At 46.2% G+C, this 12,228-nt stretch overlaps 2 protein-coding genes across 2 annotated transcripts in view; one reads left to right on the top strand and one right to left on the bottom strand.

Moving 5' to 3' along the window:
- The window catches only part of LOXHD1 (lipoxygenase homology domains 1), a 194,280-nt gene that overhangs the window by 49,650 nt on the left and 132,402 nt on the right, over positions 1–12,228 (bottom strand). The window contains exons 27-29 of the mRNA XM_037806213.1: positions 8,496–8,612; positions 7,634–7,796; positions 221–375 (exon numbers count right to left, since the gene is read on the bottom strand). Of these exons, the coding sequence (XP_037662141.1) occupies positions 221–375; positions 7,634–7,796; positions 8,496–8,612 (435 nt within the window). The remainder of the gene's footprint in view (positions 1–220; positions 376–7,633; positions 7,797–8,495; positions 8,613–12,228) is intronic.
- The window catches only part of RNF165 (ring finger protein 165), a 258,137-nt gene that overhangs the window by 163,842 nt on the left and 82,067 nt on the right, over positions 1–12,228 (top strand). The window lies entirely within an intron of this gene.

Below are 12,228 nucleotides of genomic sequence, written 5' to 3'. Positions count from 1 at the left end.
CACCCCCACATCTGACCCAGGGCAGGGAGGATGTGCTTAGGCTAAGAGAGGGGGAAGAGCCACCCTGGCACATGGAAGGATAAGGGCAAAACCCCAAATGGGGTTGTATATCACCCCACCAAGTTCCCAGACACCCCAGGGACCAAAAAGAGCTGGCCCCGAGATAACCAGGCCTGGGGAGGAGTATGGAGGGGGGTAAACTCAGTGAGCCCATCCATACCGTGCCTTTTTCAAACTTGTTGGTGCGATTCTCTGACTTGCCAAGGTACCGCTCCCCGGTATCTCCCAGGTCTCCATAGATGGTGATGTAGACCTTGGCGTCTGTCCCAGCCCCCGGAACGTTCCCTGTGAAGATCTGCACCGAGTAGAGCACAACTGGGTGGGCGGGCAGGCAGACAGTTGAACAGACAGATGGACAGACAGACAGATGGACAGAGGGAAGAAAAGAATGAAACGCTTTAGGACTTGGGGAACTGGATTTGCAGAAGGTATTATGTTTCTGGCCCAGGTGTCAAGGAGTTAGCACCTTCCTCTGTTTACTGAATTCTGCACATTCTGGTACAAGTTCACATGGACTCACCAGTGGGAAGACACAGCTTTGCTCTAAGAGACCCCAAGGTAGGGCCTTTTTGAGAGCCTCTCAAACCATCCCACATAGACGGCTACCTACAGTGTCCAGGGGGTAAGACTTGGAAACTGCCTGAAATGTGTCTGCATTGTGGTCACTAAATCTATCTGCCAAGACATGCTGAAATAATATGCCTTCCCATTTGGGGGTTGACTAGTGTCAATGCCAGATCCTTCTTAATTTCTTTTATGAAGAAAATCAAATAATTTTGAAAGAATAGTTCCCCCCAATGTCCATTTCCTTACTTTTCATTTATTCTTCAACCCACTGGTATCCAGTGCCTGCCCCCCATTACTCCAGGGAAATACCTCCCACCAAAGCCACAGAGCCTCCCACCCTTCCTTCGTCTCAGTGCCAGCTTAGGGGAAGGGCTCAATAAATACTGGCGTAACAATTATTAAAAATCATTAAGGAAAATAAAAACTAGGTGTCTCGTTTGTGTTTTTGTTTCATGGCTGTGGAATCATCAGGGAAGAACAAAGCGTCTCCTTTCCCAATGTTTATCCCAGGAAGGAGCAGCCAAGTCTTGTGTTTTTGTGAAGCCTAAGGATTTTGCCCCCCTCTCTTTATGCCTCCATCCAAAGAGCTTTGAAGTTTCCAGCCAAGGAAGGAGGGAATTGAGCTGGATTAAGCACAAGTGGGAGGGACAGGAGCTGAAGCTTTGAGGCGAAGGGGCAGAAATAGCCAAACCAGGAGAGAGGTTCATTTCCCCCTTCCTGGGAGGGAGTGAGGACCAGGCATTTTCATGGGTGGCGCAGGCCCCCCACTGCACACAGTGACCCAACAGGGAGATGGCTGCCATCGGGCTTATTTGGGGGCCTGAAACAAGGAAGGCTCAAGTGTAGGGCCAGGCTCCTCTTGTGAGCCCCAGAACTCTTATAAAACCCTAGAAAAGGGATTTTCCCCTCCTTGCAGTGCCTGAGATGGACGTTCTTACCAACTCTTGCCAGTGGGCGTAGAACCAGATTTAATTAAATTTAGAAAAATAAGGTAATGTGAGTTACTCATACCCAAGGTTATGGAACACATTCATACCCGCAAAATGGTTACTACCATTTTCTTTATTTTCCCTTGGTTCCTCCTTCTCTCCCTCTGTCTTTCTGGATGTCCCATTATTGAGTAGCTTTATGGGTTCCTAATTTTCTGCCCACCTCTTGGATGTTGATGCTGCCTGGTTCCATCCTTCCCCTCAGCTCTCATCCTACACTCCCTGGGCTCTGGTTTCCTTGACAATCTAGAAGCCCATGGCCAGAGTCTGCACCTCCAACCCAGCTCTCTCCTGCACTTCCAATCCACACTCTTATAACATAGCAGACACCTCCCCCCATGACTAGACCACAGGATCACAAACTAATACTCACACATCCAAACCTGAACTCCACTCCCTATTGCATCCCCCTGTTCACACCTTCTCCCCACCCATCCTCCCTGGCTCAGTAGCCCCACCAAACACCCTGCTCTTCACATCTCATTAGAACAGTGCAAGAACTGTTTATCAAAGGCCTGCTCTCCAGCCCCCAGCCCCATACAAGGCCAGAAACTAGGAACTAGTCATACTTGTCCCCTCCCCAACGCATGCCCAGCTTGGTGCAGAATCTGGTCAGCATTTTATATGTGGAATCAATAAACAAAATCTTCTCTTTGTTGTTTGAAAGATTTAACATTTCCTAAGCTTATCTGGCTAATACTGACATGGTAACATTTGGAATCTAATACGATCTGGACACAACATTTGTTTGTACCCCTCCTCCCATTTTTATCTCCCCACCCATGTCCTAGCTGTGCATTCAGGCCTGCTCCAGACTTGGGCTTGGTTGCAGGGATGGGGGCCTCCATAAGAGGCAGGTCTTTGGAACTCCTGTCCCAGGGTGGAGTGCTGTGTCACTAGGGGCTGTGATTAAATGGCCTTCCTAATCCCTTCCCACATCCCCTGCTTTCTTCAGTACTTTGGGAATCAGGAAAACGGATTTGGCTGAGCAATGCAGTTGTGCAGTCAGATATGGCTATTTCTGGATCCTCCTCCCTTCCCATCCCACCCAGGCTCCAGCTCATCGGTAGAGAGGTGTTTCCCTAGAAACATCACCAAGCCCAGGGCAGGTTTTGTGGCCTCTTATTAATACAGTGCGGCCCCACTGTGCTAGTGTGACAGCTTTCCAGGACATCCTTTGGGACCCAGGTAGAAGGGGAAATTATCCATCAGAGTTAGCAGTGAAGAAAATTCAGAGAAGGGGACAAAGGCACATTATTGAGGCAGTATTTGTTTTTATCTCTGGATGGCAACTCAGAATAAAGGAACATGAGAGATACAGCTGTTTTACTTCCTATGATATAAAGGGGAAACAATGTATTTTAACTCTCTTTTCAGCTCGGGAGGCAGAAAAGGCCTATAATCCCCCAACCCTGCACCCAGCTCCATATACAGCTTGGAATCTTGGGTTTTACTCCAGTTTTCCTGAGAGGGCATCACAACAAATTTATGCTGAATTTTCAAGCTCCCAGAGCATCCCTGATCCATGCGGACTGCTCTCTTGGAGATAGCCAGAACATTCTCTGGAATATCATCAGTGTAGAAAGTCTGATTTCTGCAAGTAAATTTGATTTTTGAAACAACTAAACTTTGTTCAGTGCTGAAGAGCTAGTAAATAACATGGGAATGGATGTGGCCAATGTCATCACTGATCAAAATAGACTCTGTTGGACAACATCAACATGGCAGCATAAGACATCACCCCAGAGATCCAGCAAATAAAAGGACAAATACCACCTGCTTAGAATTCTGGAGGATGGTAGAGAAAGGAGAAGGACTCCACAAATGCTAAATTGAAGAAAGAGAAAAATACCAGGTAGGAAACTTCCATCCCAGATGGATTGGTCCTCCTCCCCTTCCCTGCATTCAGTCCCGTGCAGCTTGGGAGTTGCCCAGAGGCAGAGGCCCAAGTCCTTCCCACCAGGGAAACAGGCTATAGAGGAACTCACAACAGTGAGTTAGAACCCCACATATACCCATGTGCAGGGACTCAAGCCCACAGAGACCCAGGGCAGAACACAAGCCACTGAGGAGTGCTGAATACAAAAGGGCCTCCAGGGGAAAAATAGAGAGAGTAACCATGGTCAAACAGTGGCTACCAAGTGGTGTACTCACTCAATCCAGTTACTGTTGTCTGGACCACCTAAAGGCAAATGGACTTTTCTGGAGGGACCCATCTTTCTGGATTGACCCCATATGGCTCCCCAGGGTAGGATACCCTATCAGAGAAGAAACCAGAGGCAGAAAATCTCACAAAGAAAAAAAAAAGGGGGCCATTAAACTGACCTGCTGTTAGACAGGAGGGTTCCAGAACTGAACAGCATTAAGGAAAACAGGGCACTGAGTGAGAGAGAGATTTTAAACAAATCATAGGAGCTGGGAAGAAAATTCTGCACAGAAACAAAGAGAACAGATCAGGATTCCTGAAGAAGGAATAGAGGAAAGGAAGATTTCTTTGGGAGGTGAAACAAATACATAAAAAGTGCAGTCTTAAAAATTGTCCTGCATATCCAGGGCAAGAATCAGATGAAGAACAGCTGAGAAAATCTGCTCAGTTAAACTTGGGCTATTCTAAAGGTCCAGAATAAGTTAGACAAAGCATCAAAAGAGCCTTAACATAAAGTCAATCAAAAATAAAACCCTAGACTAGAGGAAGAAGCTGACCTTCAGAGTTAACTCATCAAGATAATCAGATGCCTAGACTTCAGCAAAATGTTACAAGCCATATTAAGAAACAGGAAGATATGGCTCAGTCAAGGGAACAAATTAAAACTTCAGAGGAGACAGAATTTGGAACAAATAATCAAAGACGTTCAAACAAATCTCCTAAATCAATTCAAGGAGATGACAGAAATATGCATAAAGAGATAAAGGATATTAAGAAGACAATGTGTGAGTGTTAAGTAGAATTGGAAAGTATAAAAAGAAACATAACAGAAATTATGGGGATGAAAGGCACAACAGAAGAGATTAAAAATCCACTAGAGGCATACAACAGCTGATTTGAATAGGTAAAAGAAAGAATCAATAAACTAGAAGACAGGGCAAGCAAAATCATACAGTCAGAAGAAAGAGAAAAGAATAGAAAAATTTGAGCAGTGTCTCAGGGATTTGAGTGACAGTGCAAAGTGCACAAACATATGTGTCGTGGGTGTTACAGAAAAAGAGAAGGGGAAAGAGGCAGAAAGAATACTGAGGAAATAATGGTCAAAAATTTCTCAACTCTTATGAAAGACACATGTACATGTTCAAGAAGTGAAGCATACTCCAAACAGAATAAATCATAATAGACCTACTCTGAGACACATACTAATCAAAATGCCAAATGCCAAAGATAGAGAAATCTGAAAGCAGCAGGAGAAAAGTGATTCATCACATATGACTAGATGCTGATTTCTCATCAGAAACCATGGAGGCGAGAGGGCAGTGGTATGAGATGTTTAAGGTACTGAAAGAGAAAAAATGCCAGACAAAAATTATCTAGCAAACTGTCCTTCAAAAATGAGAGAGAATTTAAAATAGTCACAGATAAAAAGAAACTGAGAGAGTTCATTAACACAAGACCTGCTCCACAAGATTTACTAAAGGGAATCTGCAGGTTGAAAGGAGAAGACAGGAGAGAAAATCTTGGAACAGTGTGAAGAAAGGAAGACTCAGAGAATGTGTATGCTACTGAAGCTAAGTTAGTATCTTTTCAAATTAGTAGGTTATAAATGTAGGTTGTACGATATAAACCTACAAAGAGAGTATTTTAAAAATATGCAAAAACAGAAATGAGAAAGCGAATAGTCATATACATCACAAAAGATCAACTATACAGAAAAGGAAGTTGCAATAAAAGAAAAGACAGACATAAAAAGATACGACATATAAAAACCAAAGGACAAAATAGCTGAAATAAGTACTACCTTTACAGTAATAACACTAAATGTTAATGGATTCAACTCCCCAATCAACAGACACAGATTTGCAGAATGGATAAAAAAAAAGCATGATCCAACTGTATGTTGTTTATAAGAGACTCACCTTAGATCCAAAGACATAAATAGGTTGAAAATGAAAAGTTGGAAAAAGATAGTCCATGCAAATAGTAACCAAAAAAAGAGCTGGAGCAGCTATACTAATATCAGACAAAATAGACTTTAAGTCAAAAGCAGTTGTAAGACACAAAAAGGATACTATATATTAATAAAAGGGGTAATCCATCAAGAAGAAATAACAATCATAAATAATTATGCACCTAAACATGGTGCCCCAAAATATATGAGGCAAACACTGGCAAAACTGAAGGGAGAAATAGAGACCTTTACAATAATATTGGAGTCTTCAATGCATGCTCTCATCAAAAAATAGACCTTCTAGGCAGAATATCAATAAGGAAATAGAGAATTTGAATAACATGATAAATAAACTAGACCTAACAGACATATATAGAACATTGCACCCCAAAACAGCAGGATATACATTTTTGTCAAGTGCACATGGATCATTCTCCAGGATAGACCATGTTAGGCCACAGAACAAGTCTCAATAAATTTTAAAAGATTGAAATTATACAACGTATCTTCTCTGACCACAGTGGAATGAAGGCAGAAATCAATAACAGGCAGGGAACAGAAAATCCACAAATATATGGAAGTTAAATTATATGTTCAAACAATCAATGGGTCAAAGAAGAAATTGCCAGGGAAATCAGTAAATATATTGAGATGAATGAAAACAAGAACACAACATATAAAAATTTATGGGATGCAGTGAAGGCAGTGCTGAGGGGGAAATTTGTAGCCCTAAATGCTCCCATTAAAAAAGAAGAAAGAGCTAAAATCAAAGCCCTAGCTACACATCTGGAGGAACTAGAAAAAGAACAGCAAATTATACCCAAGCAGCAGGAGAGAAAGTTTAGAACAGAAATAAATGAAATTGAGAATAAAAAAACAATAGAGAGAAATTAACAAAACCAAAAGTTGTTTTTTTTTTAAATTGACAAACCCTTAGCTAGGCTGACAGAGAGAGGGCAGGGGGAGAAGATGCAAATAAATAAAATCAGAAATGAGAGGGGGGACATTACTGCTGACCTCACAGAAATAAAAAGTATCATAAAAGGATTCTATGAATGACTCTATATATATACTGTTCTGTAAACCCACTACTTTGCTAATAAAAAAATGTTTTTAAACCCCAAAGACTAACTGTCCACATTACTCACATATGTGTGCACACACACACAGAGTAGAGAGAGAAGAGAGGGCTGAGCACAGAGCCTTGAGGAATACCACCTGGCTCAAGAAAGGAAAATAGCACTCAGTGGACTTGTCAGAGAGGTAGCAACCAGAAAAATGGTGATGTCACCAAAAGCAAAGGAATAGGAGGGACAAGAAGGGGGTGGTCAGGGTGATACAAATCCTGCAGAAAAACCGGCCACGGTGAGGAATGGGAAAAAAGTAATTAGCATATACAGAAAACAAACCCGTGACATTGCACGTTCTGAATCTGCACCCAACCACTGAGAACAAACACACGGTAGCTGCAATTACATATTAATCTGGGATGTTCCTTGGTTCACACTTGGCTTGGTTGGAGCAGCTGTATGCAGCACGAGCAGAGAGGACTAATCCGCACAGATTATTAGCCAACGAACTAAGAGTAGGGAGAAAATGAGGAGCAGGATAATCTGGGCATAGGATAACATGTGCTTGGCTACGTCATCACAATGTCTGGGGCTGGGCTTCAGATCAAAAAAGGATTTGGCACAGACCTTGGAGTGAGATGGCCTAGACTTTGAAGAAAGCTCTGCTGTTTAGTGGCTGTGTGAACTTTGGTAAGTTCTTTATCAGCTTCCAGCCTCAATTGTCTCTCTGTAGAAGGGAGATGGTAATCGAAGCTGCCCCTGTATGCACACTTAGCATGGCCCAGGGCAGGGACTCTAAAAGTAAGGGCCAGAGCCGCTGCCGGTGCTGAGGGAGACAGCCCACACTTACTGTCCAGAGGCTCCTCAACTTCCTTGTAGATTTGCCTTAAGGACCCATCTTTCATATATTTCTCTGTGAAAATGTCATAAGGGACCAGTTCTCTAATAGTCTTCTTGTCATCCTCAGAGGTGGCAAGCCATCGATCACATGGGAATGTCAAGGTCTCGGAACCCTGACGTAAGGAGGAAAGAGGAAAATTAAAACTGCCAACTTCAGCAACTCATCAGCAAGTCAATATCTATCACGGCAAAGGACACAGATCATGGGACCCCAAAGATATTGCAAAAGCCACAGGAAAGCCCCCCTGCCCTTGCCCCAATTCCAGCAGATCCCATCCATTTAAGGACTTTCAGAACCACATCAAGTGGTTGGCTCTTGACGGTTAGGTTCCCAGAGTCAACTAAAAGCAGGTATCTGAACTCCATTCTGGACAATCAGAGGAGCTCTGTATTTTTAAATTGCTCCCCAAGTCATTCATATGCATGGCCACGGTTGAGAGCTCCCTCCTAGGTTTAGAATTCTGTGGCCTCAGAATGTTTTCTAAGTTGTTGGGGTGGATTTCTTTCTGTCAGTTCCTTGTGAATTGACCTGGGGTAGCAGGGACACCCTGGGTCCCTCACTGGTCCTTTGGCCTTGGGGGTGGGGAGCAGAGACTTGGCTGCCAAGGCCCCTCTCCTTGACCTTTGAACCACGTTCTAAAGGATCTGCCTTGGACATCGTATTCTAAGTGAACCAGGAGAATTTTCCTCCAAGGATTTTATCTCAATTTATCAAAAGCTGAAGTGGCCAGCAGGGTCTTATAAGAAATCTGCCTTGAATCTCCTCTGGAATGGGACAAAAGAAACAGCAGGAAAGACAGTCAAAAACTCACATCTTTATCTGGGAGGAGCCTGCGGATGTCCACATGGGAGCAGTGCCATCCGGGATTTATGCCTGTATTAGTGTGGCCAATCCGGATTTTCTCAATGATTTCTCCCACATCTTCTAACTTTGGAACAGAGAAAAGGCATCCAACATTAGCTGAAAGGTGTAGGAAAGTACCACCTCCCCCTGCCTCCCCAGGGCCTCCATCCTTGAATCCCGTTGCTCTTCTGGGGGACACCTTCTCCAAATACATCTCCTCTGTCCCGCCAGGCTGGTCCCATGTGCCTCTGCGCACACCATGCTTGTGCTTCACTTCCCCGCTCCCCATTTATAACCTGCCCTGACTACAACGCACCGCTCAATCCCACTCTACTCTTCATCGTGGAGCCCAGCCCTCTGTCTTCCATTATTAGTGTCATAGTAGCTCATTCCCTGTTTGAGAGCTGAATTGGGTATCGAAAGATGAGTTCTGGTTCTGCCTGTGCCCCAGTATTGTCAGGTTGACTGTGCTCAAACCCACTGGTCCCTGTTTCACCATCTCTCACCACAGGGCTCTGCGTATGCTCTCCCGGTACCCTCCTGTTTTTTACCTAATCAAGTGCCTGCTCAGCCTCGTCACTGAAGGCTCACTTCCTCAGGGAAGCTGCCTTGACCACTCTGAGGAGGGCAGATCTCTTGATGATGGGATGTCATAGCATCCTGTGGCTCCCCCGTGGAGCACTTCTCCCCATTGGAAGTTTGCATGTATTTGTGTGATAGCTCCTCCTCCACCACGAGGAGCCACAAGAGAGGCACCACTTTGGTGTTCGCTCACCACTCTATCCCCAAAGCCTAGAACAGGGCATGTGACCCAGGCACTCAATAAGTATTAGTTGAAAGGATGAGTATTTCCTCATCTGTAAAATGGGTACAATAAAGCTAGCCAGGCAATGTCACAGCATGGTGGTGACCCTTAAACAGGACAGTGTGTGAGAATGTTCCATTGAACTGGAAGCTGATGCCCATGTATGTGCCAAAGGAGATCCTGAACCCCAAGGGCTCTTCTCCTCCTGCCTGGAGCCTACAGGCATGGGGTGCAGTGGGGAGCTCAGTCAGGAATGACAGATCCTCTGACCCCTTGTCTCTCTTGTAGAGCAGTGAGGTGGCATGATGTGAGGCAAGCCCCTCTCTCTGCCAGGCTGCTTGCTTGCCCTGCCAGACCCAGCTCTAGGGCCCCTGTGAAGCCTCTTGGGCCTTTCCCAGTTCACATGCCCCCCGTTCTCTGAAATGATGTTGTGCTTATCAGTCCACACCCTGCTCATTCCTAAGGAGATCTGGGGCAGGAACAGGATGAGAAATCAAGGCGGAAGTCAGGGCAAAGGGAAAGGAGGCAAGGAAGTACAAAAACACCCAGAAGCCCTGGCCCACGGTGGTCCAGGGAATTCACGCCAGGAGGTTGGTAAGATGGCTGGGGGTGAGGGGAGGGGCCGCAGACTTGAGTTTCCTGGCAGCCCTCTGCAGAGCTGCCCTCCTGATTAGTGCCATCAAGCTCTTGGGTACAACCTAGGAGGCCAGGTACTCAGCTCCAGAGTGGATGGAGGGTTCCTGGTGAGTGAATGGTATTTGAGGACTGGGTCATTCACTCCAGGTGAACCCTCCATAACCGTGGATGGAGTCAACCTCTGAGTCAACCTCTGGTTCCTCCCTGCCTGCACACTCACCCGCTGCTGCCAGCCACGCAGAGGAAGGGCCCGTTGGCACTGCACCCCCACCCTTCCCAACTCCAGCCCTGATGCTGCACCTACTAGCAGTGGGATCCTAAGCAAGCCCCTCGACCCTCCAGGTCTAGAATTCCTCACCTCTAAAATGGGAGGGAATGATGTCTTACACAGCTGAAGGCAGCGGCCTGGACAGGGGAACCCCTTGAGGTCATGTCTAAGCCCTAGCTCTCACACGCCATTCTCATGGTCATCTGTTCCTGCTTCCAGGTGAGCAGCAGCAGCCTCGTTGCTGGAGGCTCTGAACGAGCAGGGAGCCGCAGCTGCTGCCCTGCAGCACTTGCCCCAGTAACTCTCCAGGGGCCAGCTGGCTCACACTTCATCAGAGCAGTCAGAATCCAAGTCCACATGGCCCTGTAGAGGTCTGGTGAGCCCCTGGGGGGCTTTCTGAATGGCTAAGCAAAGATCAGTGATTTCAGGCTGCTGTTAGTGCCAAGAACATTTTAAATGAAGCTTTATTCTATCTCAGTGAGAGATGCACGTCGGTGAAACCTTCAGTTCAGAACATCCTCTTGGGGACACCAAGCTGCCTAGCAGGACCAAGGCATACAGATTCGCCTGCTTCTTCCTATGCTCAGGGAACTCTTTTCCCCCTTCCCTATCGTATCCCTTTGGGGTTCAAGATGTATAAGTCTAGGGTGCCAATGGCACTTTATGAACAGAATCATCTGCCTATGTCCGGGGCAACTATCTGAGCCGTGACCCATCAGGGAGCAAGGAGGTCTTTCAGGGTCTCCAGACCATGGATGGGGGTGGGGGTGGGGGCTGCAGGGGCATCAGGGATGGGCTCAGAGACATCAGCATGGGGAGGGTCCCAGTGCTCACAGTGAGACAAACGAGTTAAGCAGAGAAGGCTCTGGAACTGAACTGCTTGAGTTCAAATCCCAGCTCTGCCCTCCTTTAATTGACACCTTGAGCAGGACACTTAACCTTCCTGTGCTATTTCCTCATCTGTAAAATGGGAAAACCTTACTCTTAAAATTGTTAGGAGGATTAGGTGAGTTGATACCCATCGAATGCTTAGAGCAGGGCTGGCACATGGGAAGAGCTTGATAAACATTAGCTATTACTGTCACTCTCCTGGAGACCCCTTTGCCTTTGGATGAGGCCACAGAGAGGGGAAGTGGTTGCCCCTGAGCCAGAACCCAGGGCCATGGATGTGCAATCCAGGGCTCTACCTCTCTCTGAAGATCAGTCGACAAAGAGTAGCAGAAAGACGGGTACAGAGCAAGTAGAGAGACAGAGGCAAGGAGACAAAGTTTTTCAATTGTTTCCAAGCTCTCATAGTCCCCAAAACCCAGATAAGTTTGAAAAGAAAAAAGAAAAAAAAAAAAAAAAAGCAACAAGTTACTTGCAAACTAAAGCTGTCTATTAGTGGGGAGTTCTTTGATAAAACTCCCCGGAAATCATGCTGAAGTGCAATCACAACTCTCAGCCACTGACGGCATCGGGCCGGGCTGACTCATGCGCTGAGACATCTAGAGTTGGTGTGATGTTAGCTTTGTGTGGATAAATGATTCATCCTTGAATTTTCCTTGTTAAAAGACTCAGCAAAGGCGGCAGACTTTCCCCCAAGCACTGCCTGCTCTCAGAGGTGGTGGGGAGGGAGCAGCGGGTCCCCCAGGCAGAGACCGGCCGGGAAGAAGGAAGATGCTCCGGACTCGGTTTCCCTCCAGAAAATAGGTAGAACATCTCCAAAGCCCCCCACCGCCTGGGGAGCCCAAGGTTCCTGATGCTCCCAACTCTTCTCCTTCAGGGCAGTCCTGCTTGTCCCTTTAACTTCTGCTTCATCCCTGCCCCTACCCAGGTCACATCTCTCTCCTCCTGCCCACTCTGGCCAAACATCAAACGCAGACTGTGCGTATTTCCACCTCTGCACCACTGGCCATGCTGCCCCCCTTGCTAGGACTGCCTCCCCGCCTTGTCCCCACTTATGCCCATTATCCTTCAGTCACAGCACAAAGCCCACCTCCTCCAGGGAGC

The sequence above is a fragment of the Choloepus didactylus genome, chromosome 16 (assembly GCF_015220235.1).
Source record: "Choloepus didactylus isolate mChoDid1 chromosome 16, mChoDid1.pri, whole genome shotgun sequence".
Lineage (NCBI taxonomy): Eukaryota > Metazoa > Chordata > Mammalia > Pilosa > Megalonychidae > Choloepus > Choloepus didactylus.
The sequence above is the reverse complement of the archived record's forward strand: the minus strand, read 5'-3'. Positions and strand labels throughout refer to the sequence as shown.